Here is a 24028-nt window from a genome sequence, read left to right on the forward strand (position 1 = left end):
ATTCTTGTAAAATGTACCTTCATATAAAAAAAGTTTTTCATAAGGAATTTAATTAAAAACTAGAAAATCGTTAAGATACATGTATCTCACTATATTCTTATCAATCAAAATACCTAAGATAAAATCTGGACTCTATGCATATGTCTTAAACGTTGACATACACCGCCCTTTAGCTCTTATGATTGCACTAGCTACTAGTCATAATCATTAAAAAAATTCATTTTGCAAGAATAGCTAAATATGTAGCCTTAAAACAAAACATAATACTTCGAAATTTTGATAATTATTTCCAGTTTTTAGTGGAGTCCGAGTTGCTCATTTGCTTTTGTTACTTTGTATGTTTGATTTTAGTTACTATATGTTCTTTGTTGTGTATGTCGGTTTTCCATGTGGTCTTTGTCACTGGATTACATTCTTTTGATTACCGCTATTACCTTGGTTCCCTTGATTACTCGTCCAAAAAGAGACATGAACATAATTAGAATAATGAAATGGAAATTTCCCTTAAATTGTGTGATAATTTGGTCAAATAAACACATTAAAGAAACTACGAACTGGCGTTTTTTTTCTTTAAACCACAAAATCGGTTCCCACGAATATAAGAATGATATATAAACAGCATATAACATTGGATAAAGCAAATACTAAAAAGAAAAATTGAAGCGAAGCCCGGAGGAACCAAATGGGACGCAAAAGAAAAATAAATCTTGAAATCATGCTTGGAGGATCTGTTTCCTAAGATAAGATCGCCGATGTCACGAATCATCAAGCTGTTTCGAAAGTTTTGTATTCGAGACAAAGGCCTTATACCAATAGACTTTGCAAATGCAAGTCAAACCAATAGCTATTTCTGTAAAAAAAAACAGCAAACTTACAAAACAACATACAAAAAAAAAATAAACAAACAATCCAAAAAAGTATATAATAAACAAAATAAACAAATAAAAACAAACAAAAACAAAAAAAAAAAACAAAAAAACAAATGAAGGCCCAGGTATGTAAATCGAAACGGATAGCGACAGCCAAAAACAATGCCTAAAGACTTACATTGTTCCAATTACAATGATGTAAAAAATTAGCCACTATTCATAAACTAACATAAATAATGTCAGTAGCACAATTGTTTTCATTACCAATGCATTATCTGTATTAAAGGTTTCGACAAATTACATGCTACAGTCCATGAACCGACCCGTGCAACTATATGACTGACTCGACAACCGCTTCTTTACTCGTTACAGAAAGAATGACCTGATCGCCTTTTGTTTGTAAAATAACTGATGATCGTTTCATAAAAAAATTGAAATTTCATTCGAACGGAGCTAATATAGTAAAATTCCTAATGTTCTTTAAATCTAAAATATTAACATGTGAATTGATGTCAAAATCTATATCATTACAATGGAAAAATAGAATTGAAGAAATAATCCATTCCAAAAAATATGTGAGTGGATCAACGGTGTAAAACGGAAGCGATCATCGAATTCACGGGTCGGTTTAATGGATGGTTAACTTATTGGAAATCGGTCACTAAACGATGACAGACAGCAATTATAGTTGCAGGGACCGGTAGTGGTACTTCACCATTACTGGAACAAGCATTATTCAACAACAAAATCAGTACAATAATGGTTCCATTCTCGATGAGGAGTTTTTGCTGATAATCAAATTGACATTTAGGCATGATATTTAATGCTGGACGAAAAGATTGAAGAAATTCCAGTATACTTAGTAGAGATGAAGACCATCAATAAATCTGTTTACTGTTAACTCTAACAATAAAACAGTTACCACACACTGTCAAACTATAATATTTAGACTGACGACGGGGCACAAGATAGTAAACTAAAATTTAAACAGTGTTATGAACCCTGTACCAACCACTTTGCTGTGAATAAATATAAAAGGACAGGATACTACCAACATTTTTCAGGCATGAAACAACCATCAGGTATACTGTAAAGATACAACAGCGCATGGCTTACGTATGACGACCAGACATAAAGGATGCAAACGACAAGAGCAGAACCTTAGTATTTTTCCTCAGGTGACTGCATTGTCATTTGATAAAGGGATTATAAGTTTATCGCTTACTGTAAAACAAATTGTAAGTGGAACTCTTCGCAGAAAAAAAAACCCGAAAAAATTTCTATCCTTATTTGGTAAACACATGAATAAAGTAATACTTTTATACAATATAAGTTAATAAATTGGTACATTCCAATTAATTCACGAAGTAGAAAAAGCAATATAATTTAACCTAACGAGAAAATATACAACATTATTTTATTACTTATTTGTATTTTACTCTGCTATAGAAATAGTTAAATAATTATATACCACCAAAACCATAAATAGACAAATTTAGCATTAAGGAGGTAGACCTAGAGTAAGGGACATAACTCTTGAAATCAGTGATATGTTTGTAACATATTCAAATTCACCAAAGCCTTTCATGCTTTCCTATGAGACAGAATGAAATCACTCCAAGTCACTTTAATGCTTACACTAGATTGATGTAAAATGATGAATACAAACGTTCCAATGATTTCTATGAGTGGTGTCCCTTACCGGAAGTCTACCTCCATAAATATGTTTTTCTAGGATGTACATGTATATAGACGTACAGCAAAGTCTTTTGCGTTCATTGCCGTCATTTACCATATTCACATTTGCTTTCCATTTACCAAGACGTACCCTCTAGGTCGATTAGTATATACCTGCATATAGCACAAGCAGATTCAGGTTCGATTTTTTGCAATTTCCTGTTTTATTTTAATATAGTCCGTAACTATTCGTTCTGGCGCAAAATCCAAAATTATAATCATCATAGTTACAATTATACCTATTTCTCTTTCAAATATTTCATTATAAAACGAAGTATATTGAAACTAGCCAGGTCTCGATTTAAAGTGTAAAGTTGATCGTAAGTATTGACGTCATAAACTAAAATAGCATTGTGACGTCATGATTTACGATCAATTTCACACTTACGACTTTTTGTGAAATCTACGCCAAAACCGAGACACACTTGGATTTAAGTAGCAGTCTTTCTAAAATTCAGACAAAATGTGATTCATGCATATCAAGGACCTATCTAATTCAGTTTTATTTTTTGTACAAAAGCAGTATCTGATCATATAACAGTCTTAGTTTTTCATTTGGATGTTGCGATTTTGAGATAAAATATATAAAGTAAATACAATTGACATTTTGCAAGAGTTATCGTTTTTAATTTGGTTTGACTTGGTTAATTTTAGTGGGCGGTAAATGTATGATTTTCTGAAAAGTGCAGATCTGAATGCAGAAATGATTATCATTATATGAATATGAAGCATAAAAAAGCTTTGTACTGGTACTTAAACATTTGTACAGATAAGACAACACGAAGGTTAAAGCACATTCAAATTGATATGAAGGGACTTTGAAAAGAGTCTGGTTCACACAGTATATATATATATATTTAATTCGATCTAGGCAGGTATCACTGTATAGTTATGATTGTTGAACATTTAACTTTTCTGTATAACATTCATTGTTGTCTGATGGTTCTTTCGTTTGTAAAGAGTGTGGGTATGATCATTTTCTCTCTCACCATAAAGACGTATTGAATATGCTACATTTTTCATTGTTCTTTTTAGATTTTGCGTAGTTGATGTAGCGGATAATTAAAATTTATTCAGTTACACGATATATGCTGTCTTCATGTCTTTTTTTTCATGAATAAACGAAAGAGACAAAAGATTTAAGTAGAAAAAAAGTTTAAAAAAGAAGAAAATAATACAATTCTATTGCTTATCTATATGATTTTAAAACGACAGTACATGGTACATTATATGTCACTCTAATAGTTAATCATTAGCATGTACATGTATTAGCCTTAAACCTTGTTAGGTTTCAAGACAACAACGGCAGCGTGTTTGTTACGCCACAGATTCTCGACAATAAGCGAAGCTTGCTTATGTATATATTTAATTTGATCCACAGTGAACTTTGAACTCATACCTCCGTCTTCGTGTAGATATATTTTTTCATTCTTTTCAAGAGCAAGAGTCAAATCAAGTTTCTCTGTAAGAAATTAAAAACACTGATTTATGGTTATCTATGGAGCCATTAATAATGGATAAAACTATACAATGCGTTTGGTATTTAATATGAATTATATATTATATTTACTATTACATATATACACGTATTTCAGAAAAGAATATGTATCAATTGTTTTAAGAAAAAACAACGAAATTAATAATCATTTGAAAAACTTCTAAGTTATAAATCAAAGCAACTGCATGCATTTTGAAAAACAATAAAGAAACAGAAAAAAGATATATAATAAAAAATAAACAAAACAAGACGACTCACCAACTCTAAAATTCCTGGAAATCTTCGATTCAATCCACACATTTACATAACTGTTTTCATGTTCGGATTCTTTCTTAACAAATTCCACACGTATATCGAATAGTGATTGATCCAAATTCCCCTCGAACTCATTGTTTAATCGAAATAAACTGTTCATATAGAATGCTTCACAGTAGCCTGCCAAAAGAAACAATGATAACTGTATAAACCCATATAATTTTGAACGTTACCGAATCTATTTGAAATTAATTTCTAAGCACAAGGTCAGAGACATTAGATACAATAATAGATAAACAGCTTTGTCAAAAAATACACACAACCGATAAATCAGTAAGTACCAGATACAACAAAACATGGGAGTGAAATAAAGTATATCGAAAGTGTATACACTTTCTACTTTTCGAGTAAAGCCAACCGACAAGCTGACATATTGTCTAGTTGCTTTCAAATTTTATAAAAATATATCTCTTAACATATGATTCACTAAATAATCCATTGATTCACTAAATGCAATACAAATCAGTCTCCGTTTTCTGTCCTACTCGACGAAAAGCAACAACTTATCCTAACCATTTTTACTGGTTACACAAATGTCCCATAGTGTTATACTCAGATAAACATTAAGTAGTTGACTAAATACGTTGATTTAAATCTGCGTTTTGAATAGGTTCAGTTCAGGTCATTATTTCTCTGTGCAAAACTCATAACCGTGAGCAAATTGATCACAATTCATTTAGAATATGCATCACTTAATTGTAGTAAATAAGAACATTAGATATTTCAAACTCTGATACTAACAATATCAAAATCGAAAGTAATTATTATTTAATCTATACAATTATGACAGCTCGGAGCATGCGATATCATGGTTTATGGAATACTTAGAAGAAAATCGACTGAGACCCATGGATGACTTTGATATCTCTTTTAAAGGTTTTTTTTTGTTAAAGTATGATATTGCATGCATCAAGCTGACATTATTGTTTTATTATTTCATATCAGTACAAAATCAGTAATTACAATTGGATAAAACCTTTACACGTGGTATTAATTAACCTGCGGTATAAAGTTTTACCGGTCAATATCAAAATGTGATAATGCCCGGTTACAAATTTAGAGTTACATCCCATATCAAAACGCATTCGTGATCAAGCATGGTTAATATTGTGATATTGAGAATGCCCATAGGACAGTCGTATTGACTCCGACAGCTATATTGACCTCGCCTACGGCTTGTCATTATTACGGTCTTAGTCAATATCGTTGTCCTGTGGGCAGTCTAAATATCACGTTATTGACCAGTAATTTCACTATTATATAAATATGGGTGTGCCAGAAAAGCACTTTTTAAATGAAAACTATAAAATATGAACTGTAATATTATCGGTAATCCAATCATTGCTTATTGTATCAATCTCATGTACAATCAATTATTGCACTGCCTTTGTCGCCCAACCAAATGAAGTATTGAAACTATATACTGTTGTTGTTTGACGTTGTTGTTCAAAATATATAAGATCTTAAGACATCACAATCAGACCTAATGTCTTGACGAGTATGTTCAAATATCTTGTCATGTACTGGATAAACATCTTTTTATCGAATATTCCCAGTGTGATAAATTTTCATAATTTACACTGTGAAATAAATACGGTAATTTTACTCTGGCGCTTTCTCCCGCCAAAACGTGAATACTTTGATATCAATCAGCCTATCACAGAAATTAAAATTCATATTGAAAATATCGACAAACTACGAAGAAAATCTATAAAGTAAACAGGATAATGAATTGGTTATCATGAATAACCAAAATATGATCACTCATGCCAAGAACGCTTGAGGATTTAACTCGTGCGCGGAACAAGTTCTGCACACTCGTTAAATCTAGGCGTTCTTCGGCACTCGTGATTATATTTTAGTTACTCACTCTTTTCAATTAATTATCCTATGATAAGTGCGTGACATTTCAATTCTTAAAAAAAATGTAATAAGAAGTGTTGTAACCGGCCAAAGGTATTGACAAAAGAAGAAATTGGCATAACAAAAATGTCATTTTCTAGCCCTCATTCAGCAAAGTACACATTGGTATACAAGGACTTCTACGGAAGTAGACCTAGGGTAAGGGACATATCTCTTGAAATTAGTGATATGCTTGTATCATATTCAATTTCGCCAAAGCCTATCAAGCTGTACATTTGAAACAGAATGAAAACAGTCCAAGCTACCTTGATGCTTACATCAAATTGATGTAAAATGCTGAATACAAACGTTCCAGTGATTTATAAGAGTTGTATCCCATACTGTAGATCTACCTCCTTAAAACCTTTTATAGTAAGTATCTGATGCACTTATAATAGCAAATGTTTTTTTTTTTTTTGTTTTTTTTTTCACCGTCGGGATCAAGATATGCATCTTCTATTATCTTCTTGTCATTTGGATCTGTTACATCTAAGGTAACTACAAGTTTGTCGTGGTCTAGAATGAAGAAATAACAATAAATTAATAAATTTTAAAAAAGTATTTTAAACAATATGGATACTTGTTTCCAGGTAAAAGCGTAATTGTAGACGCGGTGCTAAACGCAGCACTAGTTAAAAACGAAGTTAGAAAGTGATTTGTGCATGTCAAGAGCCTTCAAAAATTTCGTTCAGACACAGTTTCAGAAGACATATTTACCAGTCGTATTTTTCTTTTGGTAGTTACCCAAGCTAATAAAGTACTACGTGTTACAGCACAGCCATTTTCTACATGCACTGTATTGCATGAATTAAACTTTGGTCAGAGTGCATTATGAGTATAGTGTTACTAATTTTTGAGAGAAGTCTTATTTCCCATGCCTCGGCAGAGAGAAGCATTACTCCCCATTCCTTGCCAGAGGGAAGCATTATTCACTGTGCCTTGCCAGGTAAAAGACTTATTCCCTATGCCTTGCTGGAAAGATGAATTATTCACTATGCCTCACCAGAGAGAAGCATTACTCCCCATGCCTTGCAGGAGGGAAGCATTATTCACTGTGCCTTGCCAGACAAAAGCCTTATTCCCTATGCCTTGATAGAGAGAAGAATTATTCACTATGCCTCGCCACAGAGAAAGTGGAATTTTTCGACAACTTTTGATTTGGTAGATTTCTATAATACAGAACTGAATGCATGGAGTCTGTCAATGAAAATTAGGATGCATGAAAGTTAAAACAGCATTGATAGATCAGTGGGTTTATGCACCTTTAATCACCTCTGCTTTTGGGGAGTGTCCGTTTTTACGTGAATTATAACTTGTAACCTGCTCTCTTTTTTAAGAACTTTTACTTTACTACGTCGAATTGATTTCTTTCAAAATAGTATGTCTTATCGACATGTATGAATTTGAAAAAAAAATTAAGCTTGAAATTGTTTTTTATTATATTTGTCAACTCTCAGGAGGGAATTCATGCATCTTAAAATTCATCAAAAAAAAAAACGTTTTTCTATTCGGAATCAATTTCATACCACACAAACAGTCAGAGTTTTTCATTTAGAAGTTGTGTTTTTGAGATAAAATTCATAAAAAATTAGATATAAAAATTAGTTCACATTAGTCTGGTGTTACCCAAAATAAGAATATTGACACAATTTAAAGTTGGCGAAATATTTGATAACATGAAGGTGCTTGTGTTAGGTGCAGTCTCTATAAAAGTTAAATCAAGCAGAAGGTGTTTTTCATTTGGGGGTTGTGTTAAAAAAATTGTGCGTGAAATAAGCACTTTGAAAGAGTTCTTCTTCTTGATTTGTTTTCATTTGGTTGACTTTGGAGTGAGATGAATGAACGGTTTTGTTCAAAGGTACAGATTTAAATATAGAAAATACTATTGTAACATTTAAGAATAGGCAATAATACAAAGTTTGTTTATTAAAAAATAACATAAATTTTCCATGTGCATATTATTCATTGCGCGAAGTGCAAGCAAAAAACAAAATATGCACATGGAAAAATTTATGTTATTTTTTCAAAAGACATCATAACTAATTCTTATAAATTAATTTTAAAACATATTTTTGTCTTTAAACATGAGAAAAGTAGCTCTGAATTTAACTGAATAGGGACGTGTCAATATTTTTCCTTTCCACTGATATATATAACAAAATTATTTTAACCAATCAGATTACAGTATTTATCTCAAATTAACTATAAAGATATAGCATCTGAAGACCACAAATAAAACGTTCTATTAGTTCGGTTGGTTACACCATGAATGATATCTACAATATGCAGAGTCTTAGTTATATATGAGTTGGTACTTATAACTTGGTGAAAGCTATAAGTGAACTTGTGCCTCTGGATTTGAATTTAGCTGTTTCGATTGTAACTTACCTTCCATTGCATTACTCAAACCGGTTAAATAGTGTTGTCTCTTGTTCAATGACACATTCATAATTCCACCACCAAACCAAAGCAGTTTTTTCAACCCTTTGTATGTTTGTCTAGGATTACAACAAAAACATTGTTTCATTATTGGAATGATTATATCAATTTTGTTTACATATAAACTTAAACTAGTAAATTTGTCTGAAATGAATAAAGATTTTTAGATAATTTTCGTTTGGGAGGGAGGGGAAATGTAAAGAAAAAACATCGTACTCATAATTCAAGGTACACAATGGTGTTGTTTTAGTGTCAGTCCCTGTAGATTAGCCATAACATGCTGGACCATTCAATTTCATCGAACTTCACTGAAAATGAACACTTCAAGGACAGATAACTCAGCCAAAAACGTTAATTTTTTTTTAAGATTAAAACAAAATTGAGCAAAACCAATGAAGCACAGATCAAATAATGGTATTTTCAAATAGAGAAAGCTCTCCTGAGTGATATATCATTATAAGATCGTTGGGGTTTCGACGTGCAAGTTTCTGATTTTTCCTATTTTGCCTGATTCTTACAAACACTTACACTTAAATCGTCAAATACTTTTGTCTGTCGAAAATTGGCGCTTACTTGTTATTTTGTCTTTAAGTGCATTGGCTTTATTATCAAACAATTATTATGACATAAGAGCAGAACTTTGAGAATTTCAAGGTGGAAATGGACTGACGATTCACCTGCTTGTCAGCTTGTCGAGGTTGACTAACCATCTGGCATGGTGGAATAAAACTTCTCCTCTATTATCTTGGTCTTGGTGGATGTGGACTAACTTTCTACCTCATTGTGCTTATGATGACCTTGCCATATACCATCATCTGTCGTAATGGCAGATGGCTGGCAATCTGCCATCATGATAGAATTGTATTGTCATAATTGAGTTGAACTTACGATCTATCACCATGGCGGAATTCGACGTTCAGTCGTCCATCTTTTTTTTAAGATTACCTTAACGTTTGCCTTCAATGGGCGATTGACTTATTTATTGTATAAGAAGCGTACCGTATTTCATTCATAGCTTCTAGGTAGTCTTTAGCAATCGGGTCAACATTAAGGTGTTTAAATTCTCGCTTTATTTGGTCAGCATTCTGATGAAGATATTCTATACAAAGGTAAAATCAAATTTGTAGTACATGCATTCAACCACATCATACAGCAACAATATCAGAATTTTGTTAATGTGGGATGATTTTTTTTCTAATAATTCGAATATCAGTGTTATGTTTATACGTTGATTATCCAATCACTATTTTACTGTCATTATCACAAGGTGATTAATTCATGTGTAGAATTTCCACAATCATAAGATATATCCAATCATAAAGTCTTCATGGTCGAGAACCATTTTGATCGCTCTTGCAAGTGACGAATGCTTTTGTTTTTGTTTGTTTTTGTTTTTGCTTTTTTTTTTGTCTTGATTTTGGTATTGTTTGTTTTGTTTTTGTTTTTATCTTATTGTAAGTGCCTTTGTTGTTTGTGTTATCTTGTTTTTTTCTCTACCGTGTCTATATGACCTTCTGTTATATCATTTATTTTATGAACATGTATGTAAGTCGTCTCTGATTCCTGTTTTCAAGTTTTGGCTACATATTTTGATTGTGATATCTCTCAATTTTCTTTCTACTTTGCTGCTTTCCCACATATCCTCATACATTATTACACATTCATCATTGATTTGCATATCATTAAGTTTAAGAAGGCAGCCGTAAGGCAAGGGACATAACTATTGAAATCAGTGATATGTTTGTATCGTATTCATTTAAGAAAAGCCTATCAAGCTTTCATTTGAAACAAAATCAAATCAATCTAAGCTACCTTGATGCTTAAATGAGATTGATATCAAATGCTAAATACCAACATTGCAATGAATTGTGAGAACTGTGCCCCTTATCCTAAGTCTACCTCCTTAAATTAATCATATTCAGACACATTTATGTTTTGCTTTTCTTCGCAGCATATGCTATAACAAACCCGATGAAATATCCACTGGAATGTAGAACTTTTCTTTTGTACATTTCATTAAATGATTTAGAAAGAATCTAGTCTTGTTTGCATTTCCACTGCCCAAATCTATCAATACATCGAAATCGTCAGAGTACATCCGATTCTCCTTTAATAAAATCATTCATTTTTTTGTTGTTGAGTATTTAAGCACAAATGTAGGTCATACTGTTCTATTGAATATATGTATATCATAGCAATCGAAAATTGTTCTGATAAACTGATCGTTATTTGTTTTTGTTTCAATGTACATGCACTACAAGACGAAATGTTATTTTATTTTTACGATTTTTTGTATATATTCAAAATGTATATCGTTGTGAAGAAGAAGCTTCTATTTATCAGTTTATTTGAAATTTTCGTTTTTGTAATACAAATGTACCACAAAATTGAATTTGAACGACATTACAGACTAGAGTTTGTCGAAGTTTTGAATCATTATCGAGTTTATGATTTACATACCTCAAAAATGTCTTTAAGCAACTCGACTTCGCTTCTGTGAAAGTAGTAATATTGGCATTCGTCCAGACAAAGGTCATTTAAACGTGACCCTTCCTTGTCGTATCTATACCACGCTGGAATACACTTAGGATCTGATGTTAGCCCTCTGATTAAAGCTTCTTTGACGCTTTCCATTCTTTTCATCAAAATTTTACCCTCTGTCAAATGCCTGTTGCAATAATGTAGTTATACCATTAGACGAACTAACGACATATATTAATTGTAAATTATCTGAACACTAACGTTTCGATTAAAAAAAAAAAGAGAACGCGTTCAAGAACTTGAATGACATTTTAAAGAATAGTTATGATTATACGGATAGTACATAAAAAAGAAATATATTGACGGGTGATCTGAAGTCAATATCAAACATTTTGTAACTACATCATAACGTCATATGGATTATTATCAGTAATTTCTTTGATGTGTACTTGATAAAAATGCTTGGATCGGCAAACTGACTTGATACAAGAAATTATCGGGACAGTTTGCAATAAGCATGCGCCAATTACCGGCGTAGGGATCCCCTTTTTTGGAGGGTAATGAAATTATGTTATGTGACGTTGCAAAAACAAAACCAAAAACAAAAACAAAACAAACAAAAAAAACTGTGTAAACAAATATGCAAGAAATACGGTACACGTGCAACAATAAAAAATTCCTTAAATATTTATCCTGAAATGGTATAATAAATCAATACGGAATACTTTTCTAAAGTATACCGTATTAATGATCTTACGAGTTACGTACATGTAGTTGATGTTTATCCTGTCTTATAAACTAGTAACCATTAAGTACTATTAAAAATAAAACATGGAACATGGATGGTAACCAGATAATTGACAATGTTTATCTCCTTTGTCTTTTGACCTCTTTGAATATGACAGTGACCTGATTTTTAGGAGAATTGGTTAAATGGTAACTCACCATGATATAATCTATAAAATCCTTATTACAATCCTACTGATAAAGCACAGCAGATGTTAACAAATTAATGTTGTGAGATACCAGCCTTTCCCTGTTACATCGCTTTATCAACTGACGTACTTGCTAAATTTTCACTAGACGGTATCACAATTCATTACGACCGTTGTCATCCGATAAAATAGTCCCTATTTAAGGAATGATTTCGGGTAATTTCTTTTGATTTATTTCAGAAAACAAGCATCATTTTCTTTTATACATACCAAATTACCGATAAAAGATACAAATGATATTTTAAACTGATATGTACAGTGATAAAGTCACCATCAACAACATAATGATATTTTTAGTTGGTCTAAAGTCAATATCACACCTTTTGGTCTCAGTATCGTATTAATTTTCCCATAGACTTCTATAGTGAAGTGCATATTTTTAGGATTTTTTAAAAAATATGTAAATTGATTCAATAAAACTTTCACTTATGTAGCATTTCTAAGGACATGTGAAAAAATAATTTCCCGCAAAGAAAATAGGATGAGTCCACAAAGATCGGACAGAAAAGTAGTCTCGAACTATAAATAGCCATTTTCCCTACTTTCACTTTCGTTTTGCACTCACCAAACCAACCTTTTCAGTGGAACATTTTTATGATATTATGTTAGATTTTCTTTTAAAAAAGTTCTTCATCTTACAGTGTGATGTTTGCTCTATTTTATAAGTCATTGTTCGTATCTTTTGACAAAATATTAGTTTGTAGAGAGGCAAAAAGAAAATGCACTATATTTTTATAGCATCCATGTTTTGACGTACACCTGCTCAGGGATATGCAATACGATACTGGTACCTATTACTAATAAACACTTCAATATAATCATAAAAGTTGTTGTTTTTCTGCTAGAGTATTCATTTTCATACTGAAAATTCAGAACATCATTGCCCTGCTATAAACATGAGTTTTCTTTTAAAATTTTTATATAGGTACACTATTCCAGGCATGAGACTAATATCTCAATGTTAGCCAGAAAATATTACTTTTGATAAAAAGCTGCTGCATTAGTCAAACTAAGCAAATTTGTGGTTTATTCTGACATGGTAGATACATGAGCTGTACTATGAGTTCCAAATCATTATTTAATCCCCACTTGTGAGTTCCATACATGGAAATATTAATATTCGAACCTCCTTTTTTTGTCTTTAACTCAAGGGAGCCTCTTGTTTAAAGTAAAGTATAATGACTGGTACAACCAACTGTTTTAAACTATAGATATGGTCATTTCAATTATAATAAATCAAAAAAAAATTATACCAATATCATAGTTTTAAAAAAATGTAACTTTTCATTTGCAGAAAATACAGATTTTAAGCCATTTTGGTACCCCAGGCAGATACAAATGACCTCAATATGACAGGAAAAGGACTTTTTCTTTAAAACAGATAGCTATGATGCAAGAAAAATAGTTTATTGGTATAAATATTATAATAACAACTGTCTGCTTTAGATACTTTTTGAAAAAATTCAGTTTTTTATATGAAAAAACACTTTTATTTTTCTTGCCGCATTAGAATCTGTCCATTTGAACCACTAAAAAAAGTCCACTAAAAAATTGGCTGTTGACTTTTGTGACATTTCTGTGTTTAAATAAACCACACCGTTATATGGCAACTCATTTTAGCTATTTATTTGAAAGAAAAACAAAAAATAAAAAAAATATTCATTTTTTCATATATAAGAGGCAATGTATGGAAAATGACTATTTTCAAGTCCTAACCACATACTTAAAATGTGTTGTAACTTGAAAACTATCCTTTATGCAGGAGTATTACTTGCTTTAGGTTACATGAATATAATTATGCTCTTCATAAACAGTCAAGATAATAATTTTATTGAACTGATATTATACAAATTCATGAAAACAAAATGCATTTCCAAATTTGGTAAAGATTAACCATAAATGCAAAAAACCAGAGCTACCATAAAAACTCAGGTTCAAAAGTTGGCTAATTCATCTTAAAAGTGTTCCCTGCATTGGGGTACTACTTTTTCAGCTGGTAAAGACCACTTGCTGAATATCCAACTTTACTTGAAAAACTGGCTTACTAGGTCTCAGTATCGTATTAATTTTCCCATAGACTTCTATAGTGAAGTGCATATTTTTAGGATTTTTTAAAAAATATGTAAATTGATTCAATAAAACTTTCACTTATGTAGCATTTCTAAGGACATGTGAAAAAGTAATTTCTATTTTTATGATATTATGTTAGATATTCTTTTAAAAAAGTTCTTCATCTTACAGTGTGATGTTTGCTCTATTTTATAAGTCATTGTTCATATCTTTTGACAAAATATTAGTTTGTAGAGAGAGAAAAAGAAAATGCACTATATTTTTATAGCATCCATGTTTTGACGTACACCTGCTCAGGAATATGCAATACGATACTGGTACCTTTTGTAACTAGACCATTACATCGTAATGATTAGGATGATGTGATGGTCTGAAGTTGATATTAAACTTGACTAATCATGTTATTTTTTTCTTTACATTTGGCAAAATGCTGTATATCTACTTCGCTTTCAAAAAGGATTATACTACACTCTTACATTATCACCCTGTCCGAGAACTAATGTCGAGAAAACTTCACATTTTAATCAAGAACGCAACTTAACAAAAACTGGTTAAGCAACGTATTACCAGTTTGTGGATTGCTTTGCATTATACATGGCAGTATACATAATTATATAAACGTCCAAGTAATTGATTTGGATTATATGAAAACCAAACAGTCACCTCTGACATGTATAAAAAATTCAAGAATGATAGCTGTTGCAAAAAGCCAATTTTATACACACAATTATTAGTGAATCAAAAGTCCAACAACCTAATGATAAATTATGACTCGATATAAGGCCTGTCGATGTTGAATTAGAAATTCAAGTTTGTTGGTTTTTAACATACATGATTCACCACCTGTCAGATTTTTATAAAGAAGTCTTATTAAATACTCAATAGTTGTTGAATTGCAAGTATTAAATTTCGAGGTATGGGATTAAAACATAAGTCTGTCATATTCACTGTTTGGAATATTGGCGTTTTTAAGTAATCTCCAGGAAGTGCAAACATACTATGAAAACCTTCTTCTTTGTACGAGAAATATATCAAACACTGATTTTCAAAGGAGGTAGGCCTATGTTACAGGATATAACTCTGGGAATCAGTGATATGTTTGTATTATATTAAATTTCAGCAAAGCCTTTTAAGTTTTCTTTTTAAACAGAATGAAGTCAGTCCAAGGTACTTTGGTGCTTTCATAAGATTGATGTTAAATCTGAATAAAAACGTTCCAATGATTTGTGAGAGTTATGTCCCTTACCCTCCTTAAATTAAATATTAGGTTTCAACAGTGTATATGTTTTTTATGGTACATATGCAATGATTTGTATAGATTAGGATAAAACTATTTTGTAATCGTCAGTCTGGGGATTCATTGTACGTGTATTCTCATATACAGGATAGATACAATGGAATTACCTGTATTAGAGTTGTTTTGATACATGTACATGTTTCTATTCGCACATTATATTCAAGGCCAAACACTATTATGTTATATTATGTTACTTCAGGGCTAGATTAAATAAACAGATATATAAACCATGAAATTTAATACTGGGAAAGGTTAATCAGAAGTTTAAAGAGCTTTAACACTCAGAATGTATTATAAGGAATATACGTGATCCTCCAGAGAACGGGCGTATCGATGGGGATCTTTTGTTTGGTTATAATGTAATGACTGTAATTATATCACAAATTGATAGACAAACAAGTGTTTCACTCTATCGTTATACAAGAAATCCACATTAATACAATGGCTCTACAAAATGAGCCTTTTATTCAATGGACACAATTTGGTGACTATTTATGAAAAAGGAGGAAATTGACTGTCAATTCTCGCCCATTTTTTTTCACTTCAATAACTTCTTTTCAATATTTCTTATATTGTAGGAGAATGACTAAATAAACTTCATGTTCTTTTTTTTTATTTTGTCAAATATGAAATGATATATCTTTGGGAAAAAAATGCCAACTTATGTTTTATATAAATTTCAGGACCGTCTCTTTCTGATTAACTTTTGTTTCAGGATTGCATAGAATGTATACAATATTAGATATTGTAATATATAAAATATGTAGAATATTATGTTGACTTTAGTTGAAGAAAAAAAAAGATAACATATGCTTCCTATCGTTTTAAATAGCACTCCAGCTAAGAATAATGCATCACATATTACAGAATTTGCATGAGTCTAATAAAAAACTGGTATTTTTTTTTATTATACACTGAATTTTTGAGCGAAGTGTTGCATTTAACATTTTCATCTGACTTGATTATCATAAAAATTGTATCTTAAACTTAAGTAATCTTAAGGGGATAAGCGTGATAAAAATAGACCGTTTTGCGCTAACGTTGGGTAGTCAATGAGCATGCGCAGAGCATGCTCAATATACACTTCCGCGAGGAAAATTATTTTGTTCTACCCAAGCTCTACCTCGCGGAAGTGTATATTGAGCATGCTCACCAACTTACCACAAAAGGGTCTAGTAAGGGCATTTTGAATTAAGCGTATACTACTACTTCGTTTAGAAAGGTTAGAAAACATTTTTTTTATTCACTTACAAGCTTGGGCACAGACTGGTATTGCCCATAGAGCAAATTTGAACATACATACGTTTTGTCTTGAAAGAGTAACCAATGGAACCAAGATTCTAGCGGAAATCAAAGAAATGTAATCCAGGGACAAAGCCCAGACATAGAAAACAGACAAATAAAACAATGAACATAAAGAAACTAAAATAATACATGCAAAGTAACAAAAGTAAATGAGCAACTCGGACTCCACTAAAAACTGGGAGCATGGCCCAGTTGCACCGGTAGGATGGATGTGTTTGCATCGTCCAGAAAACTCCTCCATTTACTGAAATCAATAATTGAATTATGCATATATTCATAAATATATTTTAACATGTGTTACTAAATATCTACTGATGTCAATAGGGAACAAAGTCCACAATGACTTGCCACAACCATAAGACATGTCATGTACATATTCTTCCTTGGTGGTATACTTGCATGGATGTGTTGAACTTGCTATGTCATGTTAATAAGGATTGGGCATTTCACTTTATGTAGATTAGCTTGGTAAAATTCTGGGCTCTCAGTTTTTTTTAGATTAACATAAACAAACAGTGTGGTATCTGTCAGTTACATGAATGGCCCTAATTTTAAAATGGTAGGGCCATAAGCTAAAAAATTAGATAGGAGCAATCATTAATTAGTAGTTAGTGAAATCAAATCAAAATTTTATAATTGATCAACCATAACCATAAAGGCATCGCACGAAAATCAAGTGAATATGGACGACAAAGACACGGACGCCGCCGAAAATGACGTCGCTGTCAGCACCATTTCGGCAAATTTGGGATTTTGACATGCTCTATTTTCAATCCCCTAAAAAGCCTGTCAATTACCTTTTCTATAGACCAAATTCGTAGTGTATGATTTGCTTAGAATTTACATCTATCATGTCGTTTCTACATTAGTCCTAGTTAAACAATTCTCTAGGAAAGGAGAATAAACTGCATTATGGAAAAATGTCCCGATTACAGTCATGTACCCAACGAAAAAACATTCGAAATTCTTATGAAACAAAAATACAATACCGGTATATAAAGGACTTTAAGGTCAAATCAATCAGCGCTGACTCACAATTAACATTTCAAAATCAACATTTCAAATAAATCTTGTATCAAACAATTTGATCTAATTCTAAAAAATCACATATATTTGTAGCCTGAAAAATGATTCCTTGAACAAAAACTGTATACTTGTTTTGCAGCTGTATAAAATATATCAAGAGGCACTGGCAGTATCATTTGGTTTCAAGACCAACATAACGTGTATGTACATGCAGCACTTAACAACACTGGCATTAATTTTTTTTAGAATCTTTATTTGTATATACCCCAAGCCAATTCAGAAAAAAAGCTTGCCCGACAATCTCTAGCACTACTGGAGTAATAAATAGACCTTCCGTTAAGGCCTAAAAAATGTTTCCGGTCACCCTACTGACCCTCCTTCAGACCCCCTCCTTGAAATTTCGAAGAACGAAAAAGAACGTAAAAATCTGCCCATTGTCTTTCGGAAAAAAGAAGAAAATTGAAAACACACATGCCATGGGTGTGCTCTTGGTCGTGGGTAATCCTTTTTTGGAATTCGGCGCTTGAGTTTTTTTGTTTTTTTTTTTTTTGTTTTTGTTTTTTCCCATCTCCGTCAAATATAAAAAAAAAATACTCATGCGCCGAATCCTAAAAGGGATTAGGCTGTGGTCTAAGTCTATTACATGTTTAGTCTTTGGATATTTGGTTTTCATTGTATCTTTATGACTTATTTCATTTCAAAAATATCAAATGGAAATTAAAATCCCTACCTACCGACCATACAAAATTTTGGAATAGTGATTGGAAACATAACATTATTATTTTCGGCCGTGGAAATTTCTCATCGATTGACTGGAATGCACCATATCTGTCTTACATGCACTGTAAAGTGTTGATTTTATCCCAAAAATTATTTTGCTGGGTCAAAGATTCAGCAATTACTGCTGTAGGCTATAAAATATTGTATATAGCGTGCATATTACAAATTGAATCACTTGGTCACCGATCGACATTAAATCACGTGATAATGCATTTATTTTAATGAATTTAATGATGAACGTGATCACATGACAACTAATTTCACGAATAAACAATAACCCACACATTCACGGGATTGACAATGCCTGGGGATTGTGTAAACGCTTTGATGCTTTACACCGTCAGTGAGAGACCCCAAACGATAGCCAAGGACGTAAAGAAACACCTCACAATACGTCATGTATTACATATTAGTGCAAACCGGGTCAATCAGTACTGAATACATATGTTAGCACGAAAACGAAAATTAAACCAAGTATAGGAACAGTCAGCTGAATGCCATCGTCACTCATATCGTGCATATGATTGGTTAACACTGTGTTATGAAAGTTTTTGTGATTTTAGTGGTTTATATCCACAGACAGTCGAGTTATCCCTAGAAGCAACGATGATTTAGCTTTATAATGCACAAAATGAAGGATGTAACGGATATACAGAAAGTGCTATCATTTTCAACTTTATCGTTATAGAGTAATCAAAGGAACCAAGATTATAGCGGTTATCACTAAATATTAAATGATTTAAAGATTGAAAAAATATATAAAACATAGAACGCTCGTATAGCTCTTAAATAGTATTATCTTCCCATATAATTAACATACAATCCTCCATTTCCTATAAACCGCCATTCTCATTACCCATAAAAATCCCCATCACTACAAAAAATCGGCATTGCATTTTTCTTTATCAAATAGCTACATTATTGAATTATTTTTTTTTATTTTCCTAAATTCTGCAACATTGCAACTTTTATTACTTATAAAATTTGATATATTTTTTTCATCTAAATTACTACTTAAAACGAATTTCCAAATCCTTCCTATTCAATGTATCTAGTCACATATCCTGCCCCCATTCCCCATTCCTTAATATACATTGTACAATGTACCATGGAATGGAAAGTTTACCCCATACAATTAATGTATGCAAGCAAAGGCACACACACCCTGGATTGATAATGTGATCGTTAAGTATTAGAAGCCTTTCGCTTTAGATTTTAACTGAAAAGTCTGGCATATGTTTTTTTTTTTAAAACTTGCATCTTTAATGTATTATGACAGTGGCAGATCTACGGGTTTACGTGGCTTGAATCTTCCATTTTATTGCAATATCTCAATAAAAGATAACGATTTATAAAAAGTGTAAACTGCTCAAAATTATGTTATTTTATATAACCTGTTCAAAAATTTAAACACTTCTTGTAATTTATTTTCAAATGGATTCAAATCAATATATGAATTTTTTAAAAATTTTCTTTGCATGTATTAGAATCGCGGATTGGGCGTCGATCGACGTTTATAACGTCACATTACCACCATAAGTTGGTAATAATACAAAATAACAATGATAAATTGTTAAGGGCCAAATGAACCGATCAAAAAGATAGCTTGTCACTAATCAAACAAAATTCAATCTAAATGTTAAAATTTTTTAACATAACCTTATCAAATTCTCATGCTCATAAAAAAAATATTAAATAATCTAATATTCCCTAGGTCTACCTCCTTAAGTCGAACAAAAACGTTTACATTTTCAACCAGTATACTTTTACATGCATAAAATATTTCTATAATATTTTATAAAATAAAGTATAAAATTCATAAAATATTTTATGAGCAACTCGGCGGGTGTTTCTAGAAAAGCAGAGGACGCTTACCCTACCGGTGCACCTGGTCCATGCTCCCACTTTTTGGTGGAGTCCGAGCTGCTCATTTACTTTTGTTACTTTGTATGTATGATTTTAGTTACTTTGTGTTCTTTGTTGTGTATGTATGTTTCCATGTCTGGTCTTTGTCCCTGGATTACATTCTTTTGATTACTGCTATAACCTTGGTTCCCTTGATTACTCTCTCATACGATTGGTGCAGTGCGTAAGCAAAATCTAAATCAATATTGATTACGTTTGATATGCACATGCACAAAACTTTTATTTACCTTTTAGTTCCTGAATAGAGTTACAAGATACATAGATGCAATAATTCATCTAGAGAAAAACTTCTAGAGGAGAATAATATGGGTAACTCAAATTTTAAATTTGGCGGGAAAATTTTGATAATTTTGCCAAAAGTGGGATAAAAAGGGTAAAGAATGTATGGAACATCCATTCTAATTCTTTTGAGTCATCTCTAACTGTTTTCAATAAATTGAACTATAAGAGAAATTTGATAACTCAACACAGAAAAATGAAGGCGGCCTTTAAAGCCGAGCATATAAATATTCTAAAATAATTCGATAATATTAATTTAGCATAGAAGAGAGTGCCATTCGAACTTAAAAACAATCATTTTGTACGAAAGGGCAAGGTTTTCGCGACAAAAGATATCATATTGAAACAAAACAAATACAGTTTCTGTGAACTCCCACTGACTCCCAATTGTGAGAGGAATAAAATGGGAGAATTTCTTTATAAAGAAAAATATTCAATGGGATAAAATATGGGTTTCATTAAACGACAATTTTGGGAATAGAAAAGCTAAGCAACTGCAGTTGAAACTGCTCCATAATACTATTCATATCGAGGAATAGTTGCATTTTTTTTTAAATGGTTCACGTCATTTCTGCAACGAAAGAGAAAACTTTAATCATATACTTTTTTACATGCAAATTGGTGAAAGAAGTTTTGAAAGATATTTTTGAGATGATTGCCTTTTTGTGCACAAATATGAGAATTGACATTATACAAAGTTTAGAAAAGTCATAATATTGGATTGCCAAAATTAGGATGTAAAACATTTATTAATTGAAACGATTTTGGTGACAGTCAAGTGGGCAATATTGAAATATAAGAATATCGCCAAGTATCAAAAGAAGGCAATTTCTAAATTTATGATTTGTAATATGATAATAAATGTAAACGAGGGTGCCTTCATAGCAAGAACAAACAGATGTAAAATAGGTGATAACCTATACATCAAAATGAAAACGGTATTCATTGATCTTCATTAAATATTTATGTAGTATTGCAGTCTATTGTATGGACAGCATTATTGCAGCTAGCCATTTACACTGCCTCTAATGTATTGTTACTTGTATAATATGAATCGCATAACATGTCCTATCATAGTCGTATGTGTTCTGTGCATGGTAAAGTATTAGCTACATACAATTTCTTTACATAGTTCTGGAAGTTTCTTTCAAGAAATTACAAATACAAAATTTACTTACATTCAGCTAATCAGTTTGTTATAATCCACCCGTTTTTTTTTAATAAATATAAATATGATGTACATGTACACGTACTTCTTTTGTGATCACTATAAACACGTGTTTACGACAATTTACCGATTTTTTGTCTATTCTTTATTCAAAACCAATGATATGTGAAATAGAAGTTTAAAAGTGCATTTAATTGATATTGGATTTCAGTTCTTTAATAATGGTCGATGGCTGGTACTTGGAATAAATAAATTGTGTTGTCGTACAAGATATTTAATATTTAATTTACAAGTGTTTAATTTGAAAAAAATGGGAGTTTTTTTTTGTATGTCGTCACACAATCCCTGAGTGTGAAGGGTGTAAGAAATCAGGGAACCCCTTTATAGCTTCCCTGGGCTTAAAGAGGTGTTTGCTGTATTGCAGGATTCGTGAATCTAAAGTCATCATTCCTCTGATTTTGAAATTGAATTTTTGTTTGTTTCAACAGAAATGGAAATATAAAATCGTAAGGATCTGTTTTTCATTTTTGTAAATGTTATATGTGCTTCTTTCACTACAAAAGTGTCATTTAAAAGGGAATTAGTTGTCATCATTTATAATGTATTGCTCCTTTTTTGAAGTATTGTACCTGCTTCTTTCACTACTGAAATGCCATGTTAAATGACAATAGCTTAATTAGGTTAAAATGATGAAGGAATAACATATTTTTTTTAAGGTATTGTCGATACATTTTTAAAACGTTCAGTTTTGTACTGGTTTTTGTACATATGTTCGTGACGCATGAATTAAAAGTTACGTTTAAAGAGGTAGACCTAGGGTAAGAGAAATAACTCTTGAAATCAGTAATATGTATCATATACAATCATAGCTTTTACTTTGAAACAGAATGAACTCAATTTGTGTTACTTTGATGCTTACGTAAGACTGATGTCAAATGCTGAATACAAACATTCCAACGATTTGTATGAGTTGTGTCCCTTACCCTAGATCTACCTCCTTAAAGTCATTTGTAACTCCAAAGAGTTAAATTATTCTTGCAGCTAAGTTTACAACTCTCAGGTTAAAAGTTTTTTTTTATGTTTTATCATCTATTGATATAGCTGAGATTTGTCTAGGCAGCTTGTATTTTTATTTGCGACCCATGATACAAGAGAGACACTATCACCATATTAGGATGAAACAACTGTAGCCAAATACTTGAAATATGTTTAAAGTGTTTTATCACCTGTATAATTACACAAATCACTGTGGTCAATAAACAGAAAAAACGTAACTTATAAAAACATTAAATAACATCAGACATTTTGCAAATTATAATATATTGTTTAATTTTATTCAAATAACTTTGACGCAGAGAGAGTTCCAACTGACCTTTACCGCAGTATCTTAGTTTTAAGAGTAACACATCGTGGGGTAAACAATCCAGTACATCACTGGGGATAGGTTTTATGTAATGGCTAAGTATAACAATCATGAAAATTCTGTAATATGTGATAAACCCCAAAATAGGCTACACATTGTATTTTTTTTTAAATTACTTTATAGGTCTATATCATGAAATGTGTGATTATTAATTCCAATTATTCTGCTCCTCGAACATAATCCACATTTATCATCCAGCACTTTCTGTTGCATTTTAGTATCATTTACAGAGTTATCTTCCTTAATTTTGAATTCTACAGTACATTCTATATAATGTTTATCTCCAACGAACAAGGGTTTTATGAAAAGCTTCATGTTAAGTTATATTTCATAATTCAAACAAAAGAGGCGTAGAATGTTATATATTTCAACCATCATAAATACAAAAAAAATTATGACGAAATTAATTCATATGTTTACAATTATAAGCCTTATATTTGAACAGTTGATATAAACATAATGTTTCAAAATGACTTGTTATGCAATATCAAACCATTTTGTATTATCATAAATATGTT

At 31.4% G+C, this 24028-nt stretch overlaps 1 protein-coding gene across 2 annotated transcripts; it reads right to left on the reverse strand.

Annotated features, from left to right (window-relative positions):
- Window positions 1–3744: 3744 nt before the first annotated feature.
- LOC148610249 (uncharacterized) lies at window positions 3745–22235 on the reverse strand. 2 transcript variants are annotated; one of them, XM_088542536.1, is made up of 8 exons: window positions 22098–22235; window positions 11221–11428; window positions 10729–10867; window positions 9760–9859; window positions 8710–8819; window positions 6754–6837; window positions 4363–4539; window positions 3745–4068 (listed from the first exon to the last, which is right to left on the reverse strand). In XM_088542536.1, coding segments are annotated over exons 1-8 (1008 nt in total). In that variant the 5' UTR covers window positions 22100–22235; the 3' UTR covers window positions 3745–3880. The 2 variants fall into 2 exon arrangements, with proteins under 2 accessions (XP_088398662.1, XP_088398663.1); XM_088542537.1 differs by lacking the exon at window positions 22098–22235 and adding an exon at window positions 12187–12344.
- Between the last annotated feature and the right edge of the window lie 1793 nt (window positions 22236–24028).

The sequence above is a fragment of the Perna viridis genome, chromosome 8 (genome assembly GCF_037379345.1).
Source record: "Perna viridis isolate PV_CMFRI_1.1 ecotype Kerala chromosome 8, ASM3737934v1, whole genome shotgun sequence".
Lineage (NCBI taxonomy): Eukaryota > Metazoa > Mollusca > Bivalvia > Mytilida > Mytilidae > Perna > Perna viridis.